At 41.4% G+C, this 21,001-nt stretch overlaps 2 protein-coding genes across 7 annotated transcripts in view; one reads left to right on the forward strand and one right to left on the reverse strand.

Moving 5' to 3' along the window:
- The window catches only part of zfyve28 (zinc finger, FYVE domain containing 28), a 198,392-nt gene extending 192,399 nt beyond the window's left edge, over window positions 1-5,993 (reverse strand). For all 5 annotated transcript variants that reach the window (XM_072257589.1, XM_072257590.1, XM_072257591.1 and 2 more), the window contains exon 1: window positions 5,708-5,993. In XM_072257589.1, coding sequence (XP_072113690.1) covers window positions 5,708-5,743 — 36 coding nt within the window. In that variant the 5' untranslated portion in view covers window positions 5,744-5,993. The remainder of the gene's footprint in view (window positions 1-5,707) is intronic.
- Window positions 5,994-6,379: 386 nt separating this feature from the next.
- The window catches only part of cfap99 (cilia and flagella associated protein 99), a 109,623-nt gene continuing 95,001 nt past the window's right edge, over window positions 6,380-21,001 (forward strand). For both annotated transcript variants that reach the window (XM_072257097.1, XM_072257098.1), the window contains exons 1-2: window positions 6,380-6,454; window positions 16,357-16,483. In XM_072257097.1, the coding sequence (XP_072113198.1) occupies window positions 16,373-16,483 (111 nt within the window). In that variant the 5' untranslated portion in view covers window positions 6,380-6,454; window positions 16,357-16,372. The remainder of the gene's footprint in view (window positions 6,455-16,356; window positions 16,484-21,001) is intronic.

The raw sequence follows: 21,001 nt of genomic DNA on the forward strand, positions 1-21,001 counted from the left end.
AGACTGCGCCAACAGGGCAGACAACCAGTGCGTCGTGAACAAAAAAAAAAAGAGTAACACAGCTAATATTTCAGGTTGATGAACTTCTAACTGAAATAAGCAAAATGACCAATTGGTGACCAGAATTAATAAATCTGTTCCTCTACACAGATCACCAATCTTCCCAGTTTGTTGTGAATAACTCATTCATTAAACCCATGATGCTTCAACATAGGATCCAAGTCGGCTCAGGCTATCACAGTTTGTCATAATATTGAATCTGCGCAGTTCAGTAGGCACTAAGACTTGAAAATTTTTTTATATTCCGAATTTGGGATCTTCACAAAATGGGTCATCAGTTTATTGTAATAAAATTACTTTAATCACTTCAAACTTAATAGTGACCAAGAACCGTTTTGCAGAAACATTTGTGTCTTGAAACTTATACATTTCAAACATCAATTATGAAAGGAATCCAGAAAAATGAGACCAGTATCAGTGTCCAGACAACTATAGCCTATGTCAATAACTATGCAGATTTCTCAAAAAGAACCCAAACATTTATTTGCATATTCACAATTACCAATTAGCAGTAGCACTCAGGATTGACATCATGCCAAATCCTACTGTGCATAACAATGTTTTTACAAAGCATTTTCTACCACATCATGTGCTGCAAAGCAGTGTCTCTGGTACTAATACCATCTCTACTATCTATTTAAATTTCACTTCCGGAACATATAACCTTTATAAAATGCTCTGTGCCAGTGGATAATAAATATCCATCACCAGTTATGTGTTTTTTTATTAAACACAGAGAGTGGTGAGTGCGTGGAATGGACTGCCGGCAACAGTGGTGGAGGTGGATACGATAGGGTCTTTTAAGAGACTCCTGGAGACTCCACGGAGCTTAGAAAAATAGAGGGCTATAGGTAACCCTAGATAATTTCTAAAGTAAGTACATGTTTGACACAGCATTGTTGGCCAAAGGGCCTATATTGTGCTGTAGATTTTAGACTGGTACAAAGAGAAAAATCAAACAACTAGAGTACAGAGGGAGCTTGGCATTCTTGTACATGAATCACACAAAAGTTAGCAGGTAGGTCCCACAACTCTACATTGGTCTTCCTTGAAATAAGATTGAACTTTAACATCAAGAAATTTTGTATAGCAGATTGGTTCAGCCACACCTGGAATAAGTGCATAGTTTCAGTCCCCTTATTGTACTATTGGAGGGAGTCTACAGCAGATTCTAAAGGCAAATTCTTAAGCCAAGAGGGCTTTTTTTTTTTAAATCAATAGATGCAAGACAGTTGTGTTAGTATTCCTTTGTGTTCACAAGAATTTGGGAGGGGGTGCAAAAAATGGGAGGTGGAAATGATCTTGCTAGCAGGGTAGACATTCACGTTTCCTCTCATAGGAGAGTCTATGAAAAAGGGACGCGACAAGGAACCAGTCACTTAAAAATGAGTGAGGAAATTTCTTCTCTCAAAGGGTAATAAATCTCAAACACTGAAATCATTTGCCAAATTTTATCTGCAGTCATAATTCGTATTTCTATCCTACAGGATACTATGATATTTTCTTCCCTTTTACAAACTTTCAATTTTCAGATTATATTTAAATAAACTAATTTGACACCATATCATAAAGGGAAGGGGAATGACCAAAATGTTGGTCAAATAAGATCTTTGTTTTCTGAGTTTATTTCTAAGGTGCAGCCCAAAGGAGTAAAAGTATAGAAAGGGGATATTCTCATTGCTACCACCAAGGAGGGTATACAAGATCCTGCTTTCTCTGGCGGACAGAGAGTAGGAGTCTCCCCATGTGGCCTTCTATATATTAGCAAGTACTGCGTCCAGTGCTCCCGATGTAGCCTTCTATATATTGGCGAGGCCCGATGCAGACTGGGAGACTGTTTCACTGAATATCTACACTCTGTTCGCCAGAGAAAGCAGGATCTCCCAATGGCCACACATTTTAATTCCACGTCCCATTCCATTCTGATATGTCTATTCACGGCCTCCTCTACTGTAAAGATGAAGCCACACTCAGGTTGGAAGAACAACACCTTACATTCCGTCTGGGTAGCCTCCAACCTGATGGCATGAACAAACTTCTGCTAATGCCCCATCTCCCCCTCGTACCCCATCTGTTATCTATTTATATACACACACATTCTTTTTCTCTCTCTCCTTTTCCTCCCTGTCCTTCTCATTATACCCCTTGCCCATCCTCTGGGTTTCCCCTCTCCCCCTTTTCTTTCTCCCTAGGCCTCCTGTCCCATGATCCTCTCATATCCCTTTTGCCAATCAACTGTCCAGTTCTTGGCTCCATCCCTCCCCCTCCTGTTTTCTCCTATCATTTCGGATCTCCCCCTCCCCCTCTCAAATTTCTTACTAGCTCTTCTTTCAGTTAGTCCTGACAAAGGGTCTCAGCCCGAAACGTCGACTGTACCTCTTCCTAGAGATGCTGCCTGGCCTGCTGCGTTCACCAGCAACTTTGATGTGTGTTATTTTAAGAACAGCTTATTCTCCACCGCCAGATTTCTGAACAGACAAGACCACAGTATTTAAGTAGAGTTTTTCATTGCACCTGCCCACACGTTGAATTGAATTGACTTCATTACTTACATCCTTCACATACATGAGTAAAAATCTTTGCGTTACTTCTCTGCCAAAATGTGCAATTATAGTAATTTATAATAAATATTATGTACAACAGGATAGTCAATATAACATAGAAATACAGTTAAGTCAGCATGAATTAAGCAGTCTAATAGCCTGGTGCATCTTATGGTGCATTTGCCCATAAGATCCAAAATATCAATTGTCCATTTCCCTTCACAGGTGCTCCCTGACCTGCAAAATTTATCCAGCATTTTAAAGCATTTCTCCAGATTTCCAGTAATTCCATTTTCTTGTCTCCACTGAAAATATCTGAGTTAGTAATCTGCTGAGAATACTGATATTCTTAGAACAGAGTATCAACTGTAGCCTTGTTAAGAAATAATACACTTTTGATTTTCAGGTTTTCTTTCAGTACTTTGTAGGTGAAAATAGGAGGAAGTATGGAAGCAAACATTTTCATTGCAAAGCCCACAAGGACCAATGACCTACTTTGATAAGCTTTAAACAGGCAGAATTTATTTTTCAAATTAGGGATATAACAAAAATAACTGGCAAAAGAACCAGTTGTGAAGGTCTGAAATGTTAATTCTGCTTCTCTTTCCATGCACGAGTATTTCCAGCATTACACTGATTTGTTATGACCTGGAAAAGAGGGCTTGACGAGAATATACAAGGACCTCCAGCACCCAGGGCATGCTCTTTTCTCACTGTTACCATCAGGTAGGAGGTACAGAAGCCTGAAGGCACACACTCAGCGATTCAGGAACAGCTTCTTCCCCTCTGTCATCTGATTCCTAAATGGATTTTGAAGCTTTGGACACTACTTCACTTTCTTTAAATACAGTATTTATGCTTCTGCACAGTTTTTAATAATCTATTCAATATAGATTTATAATTGATTTACTTGTTTATTTATAATTATGTTTTATCTTTCCTCCCTCTCTGCTTGATTATGTATTGCATTGAACTGCTGCTGCTAAGTTATCAAATTTCACATCACATGCTGGTGATAATAAACCTGATTCTGAAATCCTACAACTTTTAAATTAGCAGCAGAATGGGAAAAAAAAACAATTGAACAGTTAAGGTGGAAGAGAAGGAAACTGAAAGTGATTTAACTTTCCCAAATAAGGGTAGAAATGTTATATAATTCAACAAACCTGAATGCCTATAGCTTGTGTCCAAACGTTTGCATTATAGCACTAACTCCAAAAATTAATTTTAAAGTGTTTCAGGACAACTGTAGAAAAAGACAAGATGTTGTTAACAGTATAAGTAAAATGAAGTGGTAGAGGTTCCAAAGCTATCTATTGCCCTTCAGCAATTCACCAATGACCATTTATGACTTCAGATCTTACTTCGACTATAATGGGTCAGTGCAGGCAAGCTGGACCACATCTTCCCATTTAATACAGCAGTAAATAAGAATCAAATCCAACCACAAACCTTGCTCTACAATGCAGTCTTCACTGTAACAATGCTGACACATCCACAGTCAATTAACCAAGTACAAGAGCTTTCGATAAATCATCCTTGAAACACTGAACCCAAGGAATGGAAATGAACTGTAATTGTTTACTATTTACTTCAGCTGCTATAAATTCAGTAGCTGTAACTGTTAAGTAAATTAAAACTAAGTAAAAACTTGGGTGAAGCTGTATTCCCCTCCAACGCACATAGAAATACCTATTCCACACTTCTGTACATTCTCACATCAGTTTCCCACAATTCACTCAACACTTTAGTTGATACATATAAAACATCACAAAAAGAAAACAACAAACAGGAAAGATTCTAAAAGATTGAAACACCCACAAAAAATACTCCGCAAAATTGACAACTGTTATTAAAGATTTAGGTTAGACATTACAGTGAACATGAAAATTCCAGGTTTGTGTCCCTGAATGTTTACTTGCTCTAATACGTGCGGTATGTGCCTTGCCCGTGTATGACTGTGTTTTGCACCTTGAGCAGGAGTAATGCTATTTCGTTTAGCTGTATCCATGGGAATTCATGAAGAGCTGAATGATAATTAAACTTGAACTTGACCTTAAGCATCTTTGTGCATGAATAGCAAAGGTCTATACAAAGAACATTAGTTAATTGAGGTCCCGCTACAATTCAAAGCTGATCAACCAGATAAACAAGTTAATGCTTTTTCCTCTAATCAATAACAAATCTATATCTTTAATATACTTTTTCTTATGCTCAGTGTTGTAACTGAAAGCTAGATTGCATAGAAGAGAGTTCCAGTCAATTGTCAAGATATGCATTTGAAATAAATATTCCCATATAGTGCATAAAGAAGAAAGCTGCACAAATAGGCCAGTAACGAAATTATGCAGGCATCTAGAGAGCCAACAACATATTGCAATCATCATGACATCCGAATATTCAAAAGTGATGAGAATAATAAGTTATTTACGTATCAAAACACTTTTCAAGTGCGTTTAGTTTTTATTATGTAGGTATCCACAACAAACCAAACAGTCCGGTAAGTGACATTGAATCCGTTTTAATCCTGTCGGGCTCACAAACTGCAGACTGTACGTAGTTTGCTCACTTAAAGAAATCTCAAGTTAACAACATGCTAACCAATAAACCGTACTCTGGCAGCGATTTCGGTAACAGAAAAACCAGACACAACGCAAACACCACATAGACATCAACCAAATTAGTTTCCCTGCAAAACTCATTTGGTCATTTCATCCGACGTCAGTTAAAAGTTGCGGTAGATTATGCTTTAACTCTGAGCACGCAATAGGAGAGTTTGTCCAGCTTTCATACGCCGTAATTCGCAATTATACTGCGCTGCTCTAATGATCTCGTTATCCATTCACAATCCCAGCACTTTAGAAACAAAATCTGGGCGGGACCCAAAAGAATTTAAACAAACACCACGCAATTACATCTTTTTTTGGTTGGGCGTGGGTAAAGGACACTCGTTTGCACTTGCTTCTTGCGGTGGCTCCAATTTAAAATAAAATAACAGATGCAAAGTGGTGACGGACCGGCAACACGTGCATTTCGGTGCACGGGAGGTTCCGTGCGCGGGGAGCGGACACACTAACACACACACGCATCGGGGCTCAGCTCACCTTGGGCTTGTACAGCCACTTGCGGAACCGGTTCATGTTGGCGGCGGGTGCCGGCTGCCGGCTGTCGCGAGCGGCGCTCCTGCCCGGGCTCGCGCGCCGCCGGGTGGACGGGGCAAGGAGGGGGGCCGCTGTCAACACTTCAGCTCCCCGGCCGCTATCTCCCGACCCCGGCTCTCACGCTGACATCGAACCACCTCTTCCTCACGCCCTCCCCGGCGATGTCACCGCCAGCGCCGGCTCCAAGCTGACATGACAACACCATCCCACACTGCACCACAGTCAACCCCTCAGCATAACACCGGACATGACGAGATATTACGCCTCCTGCCGCCGATGATGGACGTCCATCGCAGCCAATCAGCCGCAGAACCGTACAAAAACTCCGTACTGTTTGGTAACGCTTTTCAAATTGATAAAGGCATGGAACTGTAGGATCTTACAATGTTTTACTATCAATACCTTTGGGTAATTCATGTTTATTCGCGCCCTTGATCGATTTTTATTTGCGTTCACGAGTTAACTCCGTTGCCTAGAGACGGCCAAACATGTAGTGCGGACGACGCGACGCGCCTTGCAGTGACGGATAGAGGTTTGTAGTTATTCCATTCGAAGCCGTCGTCCATTTGAAGGTAATTGTGCATATAAGGACTACAATTCCCAGGATGCACCATGATCCGCGACAGCCGCAGATCCTCGTTCAGTGAGATACTGAAAACCGACCTGCCGATTCAGCTGCGGAGTGAATGGGTTTGTCTTTTTAAATTTAAAATAGTTGAGGAATTGAGATAAAGGATTTTACCACAATTAGATGTTCGCTATTTTCATTTTGACGGAGTGATTTGTGGTTGTGGTGAGTGGGGTTAGTGGTCAGTTGAGTTCGTGGGAATGAGTGACTGGTTGAGGTTTTTAATAGTTTGACCTTAGATGTCGCACTTGGATTACTTTAGGCTTACGATGGATACGGTTGGAATTATAACGGTTTGGATTAAAATAATTTCTTCAGGTGCTAAAGTTTAGGACTATCATTTTGGGGCGATAGTGGTTCATGGCTTCGCTTGTCAGCTTTACTATGCATTTAGGGTATGTAGGTGCTTAGCAGCATCACTGTTTGGGATATTCACTAGTGAAAGTAACCTTTAGGTTCACATACAGTAGCTAGGTTTGGAAATTTAAAAAAAAACTGGAGGTGCTGCATATCCAAAATAGAAATAGGAAGTCCTGGAAACACACATCAAAGTTGCTGGTGAACGCAGCAGGCCAGGCAGCATCTCTAGGAAGAGGTACAGTCGACGTTTGGGGCCGCGACCCTTCGTCAGGACTAACTGAAGGAAGAGCTAGTAAGAGATTTGAGAGGGGGAGGGGGAGATCCAAAATGATAGGAGAAGACAGGAGTGGGAGGGATGGAGCCAAGAGCTGGACAGGTGATAGGCAAGAGGGATATGAGAGGATCATGGGACAGGAGGTCCGGGAAGAAAGACAAGGGGGGGGACCCAGAGGATGGGCAAGAGGTATATTCAGAGGGACAGAGGGAGAAAAAGGAGAGTGAGAGAAAGAATGTGTGCATAAAAATGAGTAACAGATGGGGTACGAGGGGGAGGTGGGGCCAAGGCGGAAGTTAGAGAAGTCGATGTTCATGCCATCAGGTTGGAGGCTACCCAGACGGAATATAAGGTGTTGTTCCTCCAACCTGAGTGTGGCTTCATCTTTACAGTAGAGGAGGCCGTGGATAGACATATCAGAATGGGAATGGGATGTGGAATTAAAATGTGTGGCCACTGGGAGATCTTGCTTTCTCTGGCCCGAAACATCGATTGTACCTCTTCCTAGAGATGCTGCCTGGCCTGCTGCGTTCACTGGGAACTTTGATGTGTGTTGCTTGAATTTCCAGCATCTGTAGAATTCCTCGTGTTTAAGTCCTGGAAACACTCCTCAGGACAGGAAGCATCTTAGGAAAGAGAAGCAGATAACATTCTCACCGTAAAGTAATTAAATATTACAGGTCGAAGAACCTTCATTAAGGGAAACACAAGAGACTGCACATGCTGGAATCAGTCATCAGACTGATTAACTCGTGCTGTTTTGAGTGTACTCTATGTTACATTGACTGCTCTATTTATTATAAATAGAACAAATTACTATGATTGCACATTTAGATGGAGACATAATGTAAAGATTTTTACTCTTTGTGTGGGAAGGATGTAAGAAATAAAGTCAATTCAATTCAATCTGAAGCAACGCAAAATCACTCCTGGCCTGGCAGTTCTGAATTGGCTTCCTTGTATCTTTTAGAATTGATTTTAAAGTTCTCTTACTTGTTCTTAAAGTTCTCAATGGTCTGGCACCCGAGTACATCACAGAATCACTTTTGTTTTATAATCCTGCTGGAGCTCTCAGGTCTTAGATAGATAGATAATTTATTGCTTCCAATGGAAATTCGTGTCTCAGTAGCATTACAAGTATGCAGATATATAAATATTTGAAAATAAGAAAGAAATAATAAAAAAAGTTACCTTAAAAATAAGATGTTCAAGATTTCCAAGTTCATGCTGATAAGATGGTGGTACAAGATATTATACAGTAATGGGCATACATTCACACCATCTAGATAAGAAGTGATGGTGTCCGTGATAGCAGCATGTGGTAAACAGAGGTCGAAACAGTCGAACAGGAAGGGGTCATGACTTCCCCAACTATAGGACAACTCATTATAGAGCCTAATGGCCGAGGGTAAGAATATGCTTTGGAGCAGTACAGTTGTTTTACTGAAAGTGCTCCTGTCTTCAGCCAAAGCAGCATGAGGAAGGTGAGAAATATTGTCTCGAACTGCCAGGACTTTCTGTGGGGTCCTTTGTTCTACCCCAGCCTCCAGTGTGTCCGGTTTGACTCCTATAAAAGAGCCAGCCTTTCACATAGCCATAGTCATACATTATTGATCCCGAGGGAAATTAGTTTTCATTACAGTTGCAGCAACCAACTTCTAATCAGCTTATTGAGCCTGTTGGCATCACCCATGTTGATGCCACTGCCCCAGCACACCACCAGATAGAAGGTTGTACTAGCGACTACAGACTGGTAGAACATGTGAGGGAGAGGCCTGCATACCCCAAAGGACCTCAGTCTCCTCAGGAAGTAGCGGTGACTCTGGCCCTTCTTGTACACAGCCTCTGCGTTGGTGCTCCACTCAAGCCTGTCATCCAGGTGCACCCCCAGGAACTTGTAGGCCCTCATCATATCCACGTCCTCGCCATCAGTAGTGACAGGTTTGGCCTTCCTAAAGTCCACCACTGTCTCGTTTGTCTCACCAATGTTAGAATGCAGATGATTCAGCTTGCAGCATTCCACAAAGTCCTCCACCTGATGGTCTCTTCAAATAAACAATTTCCCTCAAAAGATAATAGGCAGGTCAGCTTTTTTGAACTAAGCTCCGAAACTGTGGAACTCAATACCTAAAACTATAAGGGATGCAGATTCAGTTGACACTTTTAAACACCAGCTCAAAACCTGTTTATTTAACCTTGCTTTTAACTAACATCTTTTTGTCTTTTATTTTCTTGTTTGCACTTTATCCCTTTGTAAAGCACCTTGAACTACATCACCTGTTCACCTGTTTCATAAAAGATTTATAAATAAGTTAATAATAATATTATTAACAGTTCTTATCTGGTAATTAAGTTACAAGGTCCTCAATCAAAAAATCTCCCCATTTGTTTGTTTAAATTGAGACAATGTGGGTAACTGGTTCAGGAAAACAAATGTAAATATAAGCGTTTTCTTGCTGACAGGTAAAGCAACGTCTGCACTTTTTATGGATTGGGCTGCCAGGGTTGATGGAGGACCAGATACAATAGTGGCATTTAGGCCGTGGAGGGCTTTATACTAGATCATGTGCAGGCAAATAGACTGGTTTGCACTGACATTGTGTCTGAAGGGCCTGTTCCTGTGCTGTATAAATGCCAATATACTATTTGCCTCCTGGACTGCTTGCTGCAGGAGAGTCAGAGATATGAAGTTAAACAAGAACACAAAATAAAGAGTAGGGGCATGATACCTCCTTCAAGACTGCCCGCCAATCTTTATGATCTATGCACATCTATACTCGCATCATTCTACAGATGCGCAGTAAAGAGCATCCCACAAGACAAATCATTGCATGGTACAGACACTGCACTGCCGAGGACACGAAGACTCTACAATGGGTGGTGAAAACAGCCCAACACATCACCAGTGCCAGCCTGCCCGCTATCACGGACATGTATGCAGAAAATGCCAGAAAAGGGCAAGTAACGTCATGAAGGATCCCACCCACCCACCCTGATCATAAACTGTCCCACTCCCATCAGGGAGGAGGCTATGACATAGCATCCGTGTCAGGACAACCAAACTCAAAAGCAGTTACTTTCCCTAAGAAGTAAGGCTGATCAACTCCTCCACATGCCCAACTACACTACTTTATCATTTCCTGTCCATCACCTGATGTACAGACACTCCTATGCCGAATGTTACTTTATGGACTTGCAGTATATAAGCTATCTTATGTATTTATATTCAGTATGTTTTGTATTTTTTGTGGGTTTTTTTGTGCTGTAACAAATCCAGAGTAACAATTATCTAATTCTCCTTTACACTTGTGTCCTGGGAATGACGTTAAACAATCCTCATTCTTGAATCATGGGTCTCACCCAGACTCAGCCTGAGCTGACTAGTGTAATTGATTGATTCAGAAGTGAGAGGAAGGTGGGTTATTTTGAAAGTTCTGAAACATTCTTATGTGATTAATTAAAGTTAACCTCGATAACAATCACAAAGCTGTTTGTTGTGCACATGAGAGACCGCATTGGCAGGATGGTGAACTGCTATGTCTGCCGAAGCCTCTCACTTCAAGAACCTATAATCTTTTCAATAAATTAAGCAAAAAAAATTGAGAAAACCACAATCGCAAGAACAGCTGCAACTGCAGAGTTCAGCAACTTTTCAATCATCAGTGCTTGGACAAATACTCTTCAAAAGGCCAGCCTCCAAGTGGAAGGATGTCCCTTTAGAACAGAGATGAGGAGGAATTTCTTCTGCCAGAAGTTGGTGAATATGTGGAGTTCATTGCCACAGACGGCTGTAGAGGCCAAGTCATTGGGTATATTAGAGTGGAGGTTGATAGGTTCTTGGTTAGTCAGGTTACGGAGAAAAGGCAGGGGAATGTGATTGAGAGGGATAATAAATCAGCCATGATGGATGGCAGAGCAGATTTGGGGCCGATTGGCCTAATTCTGCTCCTATGTCTTATAGTCTTATGGCCTTATACAGTGAAATCTGTCATTTATGTCAATGACCAACACAGTCCAAGATGTGCTGGATACAGCCCACATGTGTCGCCACGCTTCCAACAGAAATATGGCATGGCCACAACTCATACCTCTTTTGAAATGAGGGAGGACAGCTACGCAGTCGCTGCGAGAACGACTGCAGCAGGATCTGAACCCCGATGGATTTTGCATCTGGCACTGTAAAGTGCTGCACTAACCACTGTGCTGCCTCCTATAACAGCGTGTAAAATGCTCTGGTGTAGATAGTCTGAACTCATGGTTCGAAGTGCTGATCCAGAGATTTAAGCACATAATTCAAGTTTAATTGCTTTGTGCCACACTCAGATCTGCTGATTTCAGAATAAAACCTGAAATTGAGGCACTATCTCTTCCCACAGAGGAGCGTAAAAGATCACAGGGTGCTATCTGAAGAAGAGATAGTGAATTCCTCCCAGGGTGCTTGGCTTTTACTAATCTCTGCAAGAGATATAAAAATATGATGGAGCAGATAAGACAAGCTCTTTGGCTCAGTTTGTTCATGCAATACAAGTTGCCTATCTGAGCTGGTCCTATTTGCCTTTGTTTGGCCCATTTCATAGAGTAATACAGAATGAAAACAGGTCCTTTCCTCCAAGCGGACCTCAACCTTGTCATTGGGTTCAGAGGCCTGTGTGCCTCAATGACCCAGAGAGCTATGTTGGCTGGAGTCAGGGCTTTATGCTTTGGCTCTTGGTAGGGTCACCCATGCCAAACAGGTCCAAGGGTAGAGGCCAGTCAAAGACTAGTCCACCAGTCATTCCAGGTTCAGGGGATCAGCTCAGGGATAATAGCCTTGACTGGTCAATTAAAATTCCTATGGAATCAGCAATGAAATATCCTTCTGCATCTGTGTGCGATGGTATGGTGCCAAACCCTTTGGGGCAGACATGAGAACCTTGAACCACACCTGGGACACAATAACGAAGGTGGCCAAGGACAGACAAGAGATGAAGAACCTTCATTGCTGCTCTAAATGCCACTGGTGTAGTCGGTACTCAGTAAGAAACAGGCCCTTCAGCCCAACTGGTCCATGCCAACCACGGCATCCTCCCTGCTCGTCTAATACAGCCCATAAGCCTCCAAGCCTTTCCCCTCCATATGCCCATCCAATTACCTACTAAATGTTGTAATATGCCTCATCCATTTCTTCTGGCAACTCACTATTCTCTTTGTAAAGAAATTACCACTCGGGGCCCTTCAATTTCACTCCTCTCGTATCTCTAGTTTTGGACTCCTCCGCCATGGGGGAGAGGATATGACTATCCACCTGCTTCATACCCCTCATGATATCTAAACCATTCCATTGATGTAACTCTCCAAATGCCTTTTAAACGTTGTCATTGTAGCCACCTCCACCACTTATCCTGGCTGCTCGTTCCACACACGGCACCCTCTATGTGGGAAAAGTTGCTTCTCTAAACCTTTCCTCTCTCACTCTAAACCTACCTTAGGACCCCCCTACCCGAAGGAAAAGAGTGTTCGCCTCATGATTTTATAAACCTTTGTAAAATTATTCACACCTTCTATGCTCCAGGAAAAAGAATAGCTCAAGTCTTTCCTCTCAACCCAAAAGCTCCAAAGTTCAAAGTAAATTTATTATCAAAGTCACCATATGTTCTTGCAGGAATTCAGAGTAAATACAAGTAAACAAAAATAAATAAGCAATAAATATCAAGAAAATGAGATGAAGGGTTCTTGAAAGTGAGTCCATAAGTTGTGGGAACAGTTCAGTGTTGAGGTGAGTGAAGTTGTCCCCTCTGTTCAGGAGCCTGATGATGTTCCAGTTCTGCTCACATCCTCATCAATATTTTTTGCACCCTTTGCAGTTTAATGACATCCTTCCAAAGGCAGGGTGACCAGAACTATACTGTGTGCGGTACTCCAGCTGTGGCTTTACCAATATCTTGTACAGTTGTAACCAGATGTACAACACTGTTCTCAATATCCTGACTGTGGAAGGCAAGTCCCTCCATCACCTTGTCAATCTGTGTCACCACTTTCATGTCATCATGTACCTGCATCCCAGAACTCCATGTTCCGTGGCATTCCACGGAACCCCAGTGTGGAAGTGCAACCCGATTTGTCCTACCAAAATGCAACACCTCGCGTTTATCTGGCTAAAACAGTATCTGCCATTCCTTGAACCACTAGCCCAGATATTAAGATCCCTTTGTAATTCAAAACCCTGTCGTACTATCTCAAAATACTTGTGCTTCATTACTGTTTCTGCAAGCTTGTTCTATGGAAATAACACAGTGACTCTCAGTGCCCTGAGGTTGTGAAAGGTGCGACAAAAACAACTTGTTTAAATTTGATTACTCTGAAGTTTTTGGTTTCAGGTTATTGTTGTCATATGTACGGAGACATGGTGAAAATCTTGTCTTGCTCACTATTTATACAGATCAAGTCATTACACGGTGTATTGAGCTAAAATAAGGTAAAACAATAACAATTCAGAACGGAGTGTAAAAGCTACTGAAAAGGTGCACGGCAGGTAAATGATGAAGTGCAAGACCATAATGAGGTAGATTCTGAGGCCACAAGTCTGATTACAGGGATTGAGCTTGTTTTCAGGCTTTTGTATCCTCTGCCTGAAAGAAGAAGGAAGAAGAGAAGATGTCAAAACTAGAGGAATAATAATCTTCAAAATTTCCCTCATTTCTCTGCTTTTAAGAGTCTTAATGCTGTGCGTACATCTCAGAAATCTCACATTGTGTTGCTGCTGTGTTCTGAAAGGAGAAAAACAGTACAGCGGCTGTGCATTTCTGAAAACATGCAGGGATTATGTGTCTTTCTGTAAAGAACTGATATGGAACGTATTGGCTGTCTTGATCCAGCATCTTATGTGTCCCAACATAAAGCAAGCACCAAACAATCTGCAGGGAGAACTTAGTGGCTTGAGCAACATCTGTGAGAGGAAAGCAATTGTTGACCTTTCAGGTTGGAATACTGCCCAATAGTTCATAAGCGGAATGAGTTAATTGAACAGGTCAGTACAGATGCTTTTTAATCCAATCTCCCAGAGAGTACTTGATGTACAGGGGCACGTTGCCTTTACTCTCATTCTCATCTAGATTTTCCATGGGAAGTTTGTTATCTATTTAATTTGCATTCATTTTACCCACATTAAGTATGTGTGCATCATTTCCATTTGCAATGAATGTGTCTGAAATCATGAGGGTTTCAACAATAAACAGGGAGAAACCGATTCCCAAGGTCGGTGACTAGAGGACAAAGATTTAATGTAATTGCCAAAAGGGTAGGAGGTATTCTGAATTAATAAGATAGCGGAAACAGATTTAGTAATGCCTTTTCAAAGTGGATTAGTTAAATACATGGAGGTCAAAATTTATGGGACTTTTGGGAAAAAGGCACAAGAAAATGTGACTAACTGGAAAAATTTTCCCAAGAGTCAACATGTGCAGAACAGAACAAAAGGCCTGCACGATTCAATGATTGAACAGAGTTCGTTAGGAGCATCATGACTTTTGAATGCCAGCTCGTTCATGGTTCAAAGGATCGTGTATACAAGCTGCATTCTAAAAAAGTGTCTAATTTGTTGTCAAGTATATACACGTTTGAGGTTGTTTCCATGTCGAAACTGCTATCCCTTGGATAAAGGTGCATGGCCTGATGATACCACTCACAGCAGGGAAAGTTCTTTAGTGTTTCAAAGAAAACAAAAACCATGAACTGATACAGATCTTAGGAGAACTGAGCTGAAGAAATGATTTTGTAATGTTGATTAAAAGGCAGCCAATTTGCACACAGCAAATTCCCACAAATGGCACTGAGTTCATGATCGGATCTATTTAATTGATGCTGGTTGAGTGATTAATATAGGCTAATGGATAAGGGTTTGCAATACACCAGTGTCTTGAGCTCGTTTAAATTGAGTTTCTGAAGTAAGTATACAGACATCCCACCTCTCCCGGAAGTTCCGGGAGTCCCCCGCGTATTAATAGTAGCTCCCTGATGCCCGCAAAGTATATACAATTTCCCGGAAATCTATTTTTTTGAGAGCAAGCAAGAGAGAGCGTGAGAGAGAGCGAGCGCGAGAGAGACCACGAGAGTGCGTGAGAGAGAGAGGGAGAGAGAGTGAGCGCAAGAGCGACCACGAGAGAGAGCGAGTGCACGCCATGGCAGAGTGTTCCAAAAAAAGAAAGTATAAAACGTACATCACCCCAGACTACTCTTGGTCAATGTCTCCCATCCACTACATAATGTACTGGGTGGGCACAGGAGTACATTCAGCCAGAGACTCATTCCACCGAGATGCAGCACAGAGCGTCATAGGAAGTCATTCCTGCCTGTGGCCATCAAACTTTACAACTCCTCCCTTGGAGGGTCAGACATCCTGAGCCAATAGGCTGGTCCTGGACTTTTTTCATAATTTACTGGCATAATTTACATATTACTATTTAACTATTTATGGTTCTATTACTATTTATTATTTATGGAGCAACTGTAACAAAAACCAATTTCCCCCGGGATCAATAAAGTATGACTATGACTAAAGTGTACCCTTGGGGTCAAAAATAATGACAGTGTTGCTCGCTGCACTGTTTGCAACAGTGACTTTTCTATTGTCTATGGTGGGTTAAGACTGTAAAAGACGTGTTGAGGTGAGTTTAACAGGTGTCATGCATTCATTAGCATAGCTAACGTTATTTAAACTAGCTGGCTAGCTGCTAAGGAGCTACTCTATTGCAGGCATCCCACCTCTCCTGGAAGTTCCGGGAGTCTCCTGCAAATTGATGGTGCTATCTCCCTGAAATGAGTTTTTGCAGGGTGAGATGTCTGAGTATATCACCTAGGCCAACATCACTGGCATTATAAAAAGCAGATTAACTGGTAATTGTTGGTGTGTATTTAATTGTAAAACATATGAAGGAGTTTTCAAGTTCAAGTTTAATTGTCATTCAACCATACACATGTATACAGCTGAATGAAACATTGTTGTTCTGGGGCCAAAGTGCAAAGCACAGTACAGTACATACAGGCATACACACAGCATAAGGCACAGAAAGTAATGAAAGCACATAGCATCACAAAACTAATACAGTAGCATGTTCCTGAGTGGGATTGCCCGAAAATTGATGGTGCATATGATGTTGTCCTGGAGCCATGTTTCTGCCAGAATAAGCACACAAGCTTTCATGATTTAAATTCACAGGTTGCAAATGAGTTTCTAAAATATTTCACAAGACTCTACCTTAGAACATTTATTCTGGGCTTGGTTGTTATTTGATCTTGCTGTACTGTCTTCAAAAGTTCTCCTCTTCATACATATTTACTTCTTTCACTGAACAGGTGCTTTCTGCTGAAGATGTCAAGTTACTCGCAGCTTCTGGCTGATATTGTACGGTTACTGGACAAGTTTGATCCTCAAAATAATGACCCTGATCACTTTGTAAGTGAAGCAGCGAACAGCTATAAGGTGAGGGAAATGTTCACATTGAATTAATCACCACAGGAATCAGCGGGGTATGTTTAATAAGCTAGAAATACTCTGCAGGCCTTTAACCAAATATTATACTGGGACATTATCGGATTTCTTCTTCAATTAAATTTAATAGATTTCTTCTTCAATTAAACTCGAATCAAGGGATAATACAGGCCCAGCAGTTTCACTTTTGCTAATTTATTTTGCAATACTTTGTTTTTATTCTGAAAAAAAACTACAGCTGGTGTGATGATCCATATTTCAAAAATCAAATGAGGATGTCAAACAGAGTTGAATGAAAATCTCAAAAAGATTGAGGAATGCCATGTAGTCTATTTAAGATCAAATAATTACAGATGGTAGAAACCTGAGATAAAGACAGAAATTGCTGGAAGCTCAACAGGTCAGGCAACATCTGTGGAGAGAGAAATAGTTAAAAGTGCAGGTTCAGGATTCTTCTTTCTCAGACTTTAAATGATTAACTCCATTTCTGTTTACGCTGATGCCATCTGAATGATGAGTGTTTCCAGCATCTTCTGTATTAATTTCAAATTTTCAGCATCTGGAGTTTTTCCTTTATTTTCACCTTCAGATGTAAGAACTGATTAAAGGTTGAACTGGAACGTGAGCTTCAGTCATTTATTGTGAATATATCAAATGAGCAGCATCTGTAGAGACAGCTACTATCGTAACTTTCCTGTAATACCATGTGCTCCTATCTTACTTAGCAGCTAATGTGTTGCACCTTATCAAAGGCCTTTTGAAAACCCAAGTAAACAATATCCACTGGCACTCTTTGCCTTTCCTGCTTGATATTTCCTCAAAGAATTCCAATAGACTTGGCAGGCAAGATTTCCCCTTAAGGGAGGGGTTCCCAACGTGGGATTCATGGACCCCTTGGTTAATGGTACAGGTCCATGGCACAAAAAAGGTTGAGAACCCCTGCCTGAAGGAAACCATGCTGACTTTAGTCATTTTGTCCTGGCTTCCAAATACCCCAAAACCTCATCTTTACTGATAAGATATTAAGACGTAGGAACAGAATTAGGCCATTTAATCATGGTTGATCCTTTTTTCTCCAGCCCCACTCCCTGGCCTTCTCCCCACAACCTTGTGTCTAATCAAAAACTTATCAATCTATGCCTTAAATACACCCAGTACCCTGGCCTCCACAGCTGCTCATGGTAACAAATTCCACAAATTTCTGACCTCTGGATAAAGAAATTTCTTTGCATCTCTGTTATAAATTTATCCTAAGGTTATGTGCACTTGTCCTAAACTCCCCCACCATGGGAAACATCCTTTCCACATCTACTCTGTCAAGGCCTTTCAACATTCGAATGGTTTCAATGAGATCCCCCCCTCATCCTTCTAAATTCCAGCAAATACAGACCCAGAGCCATCAAACATTCCTCATATGATAACTCTTTCATTCCTGGAATCATCCTTGTGAACCTCCTCTGAACCCTCTCCAATGCCAGCACATCTTTTCTTTGATGAGGAGCCCAAAACTTATCACAATACTCAAGGTGAATCCTCTCCAGTGCCTTGTAAAGCATCGGCATACATTCCTGCTCTTGTATCCTAGACCTATTGAAATGAACGCGATCATGGCATTTGCCTTCCTCACCATCGACTCTACCTGCAAGTTAACCTTTAGGGTGTTTTGCACAAGGACTCCCAAGTCCCTTTACATCTCAGATTTTTGGATTTTCTCCCTGTTTAGAAAATAGTCTGCAGATTTATTTCATCAACCAAAGTGCATGACCATACATTTTTCAACACTGTATTTCATTTACTACACTCTTGCCCATTATCCTAATCTGTCTAAGTCCTTCTGCAACTTTCCTGTTTCCTCAACACTACATGTCCCTCCATCAAATGTCACATCACTGCAAACTTGGCAACAAAGCCATCTATTCCAAAATTTAAATCATTGATATACAGCATAAAAAGAAGTGGTCCCAATACCAATGCCTGTGGAACACCACTAGTCACTGGCAGCCAACCAGTAAGGGATCCTTTTATTCCCACTCACTGCCTCCTACCAATCAGCCAATGCTCTAACCATGCCAGTAACTTTCCAACAATACAATGTGCTCTTAACTTGATAAGCAGCCTCATGTGTGGCACCTTGTTAAAGGCCTTCTGGAAGTCCAAATATACAACATCCACTGCATCCATTTTATCTATCCTATTTGTAATCTCCTCAAATAATTCCAACAAGTTCATCAGGCAAGATTTTCCCTTAAGGAAACCATGCTGACTTTGTCCTCTGTCACCAAATACTCCATAACCTCATTCTTAACATCCAACATCTTCCCAATCACTGAGGTCAGGCTAACTGGTCTATAATTTCCTTTCTACTTCCTTCCAACTTTCTTAAAGAGTGGAGTGACATTTGCAATTTTCCAATCTTCTGGCTCCATGCCAGAGTCCAATGATTTTTGAAAGATTATACTTTCTCTACCGCTACCTCTTTCAGAACCCTGTGGTGCAGTTCATCTGATCAAGGTTACTTATATACTGTACCCTTGGGTCTTGCAGCTTTCTTTTCCCACCTCTGCCTTGTAATAGTAACTGCACTCACTTCTCTTCCCTCACACCCTTCAACATCTGTCACATGCTACTGTGTTCCACAGTGAAGACTGTTACAAAATACTCATTCAATTCATCTGCCGTCTCCTTGTCCCCTGTTTACTATTTCTCCAGCCTCATTTTCTAGCAGTCCCATATCCACTCTCATGTCTTTTATTTTTTACATACTTGAAACAGCTTTTACTACCCACTTAGATATTGTTTGCTAGCTTGCTTTCACATTTCACCTTTTCCCTCCTGATGATTTTTTTAGTTGCTGTCTTTAAGTTTTTAAACACTTCCCATTCGTCTATCTTCTCACTAATTTTTGCTTTGAGATATGCCCTCTCCTTTGCTTTTACATTAGCTTTGAATTCCCTTGTCAGTCGAGGTTGTACGATTTTGCCATTTGATTATTTCTTTGTTTTTGGAATACGTGTATCCTGCACCTTCCTCATTTTTTCCAGAAACTCACGCCATTGCTGCCCTGCTGTCACCCTTGTCAGCATCTCCTTCCAATTTATTTTGGCCAACTCCTCACTCATACCACTGTAATTTCCTTTACTCCACTGAGGTACTGCTACATCAGACTTTACTTTCTCCTTATCAGATATCAAGTTAAACTCAATCATATTATGATCACTGTCTCCTAAGGGTTCTTTTACCTTAAGCTTCCTAATTGCCTCCAGTTTATGACATAACACCCAATCCAATAGAGCTGATCCCCTACTAGGTTCAACAACAAACTACTCTAAAACCCATCTCTCAGGCATTCAACAAACTCACTCCCTTGAGATCCATTACAAGGCTGATTTTCCCAATCGATCTGCATGTTAAAATCTCCCATGACTTATAACATTGCCCTTTTGACATGCCTTTTCTATTTCCTGTTGTAATCTGTGATCCACATCCCAGTCACTGTTGGGAGGCCTGTATATAACTGCCATCAGAGTAGGATTCAGCATGTTACATCTTTCCAGAGATCTGATGCCATTCTTTACCAGCAAAGCCACACCACCCCCTCTGCCTACCTTCTTATCCCTCCAATACAATGTGTAACCTTGGACATTCAACTCTCAACTACAATCATCCTTCAGCCATGATTCAGTGATAGCTACAACATCATACCTGGCAATCTGTAATAGTGCAACAAGGTCGTCCACCTTATTTCTTATACTCTGTACATTGAGAAATGGACTGTAACATCTTAACAACGACTGAAGTCAGGCTATCTAGCCTATAGAAAAAATGCAAAGAAGAAGCGTTTCAGGAAGTATATTGTGTACATTTCTCTGACATTAACCTTGACCTTTGAACCTTGAACCTATAATTTCCTAGCCTTTTGCCTCCCTCCCTTCTTAAAGAGTGGGGTGACATTTACAATAGTTCTTCTGCAAACACTAAATAATTTCTGACAAACAAGATTAGTATCAGCAAATTAAATTAGCGCAAATCAAACTTGGCAAGCTTGGCCAATACAAACAAACACATACAAAAAACAAGATCCACAAACCTGCCTGTCCTGGCCGACCTATTGTCTCAGCTTGCAAGATCCACAAACCTGCCTGTCCTGGCTGACCTATTGTCTCAGCTTGCTCCTGCCCCACCGAACTCGTTTCTGCATACCTCGACACGGTTTTATCCCCCCTTGTTCAATCCCTTCCGACCTATGTTCGTGACACGTCTCACGCTCTTAAACTTTTCGATGATTTTATGTTCCCTGGCCCTCACCGCTTTATTTTCACCATGGATGTCCAGTCCCTATATACTTCCATCCCCCATCAGGAAGGTCTCAAAGCTCTCCGCTTCTTTTTGGATTCCAGACCTAATCAGTTCCCCTCTACCACCACTCTGCTCCGTCTAGCGGAATTAGTCCTTACTCTTAATAATTTCTCCTTTGGCTCCTCCCACTTCCTCCAAACTAAAGGTGTAGCT

Source organism: Mobula birostris, chromosome 5 (genome assembly GCF_030028105.1).
Source record: "Mobula birostris isolate sMobBir1 chromosome 5, sMobBir1.hap1, whole genome shotgun sequence".
Lineage (NCBI taxonomy): Eukaryota > Metazoa > Chordata > Chondrichthyes > Myliobatiformes > Myliobatidae > Mobula > Mobula birostris.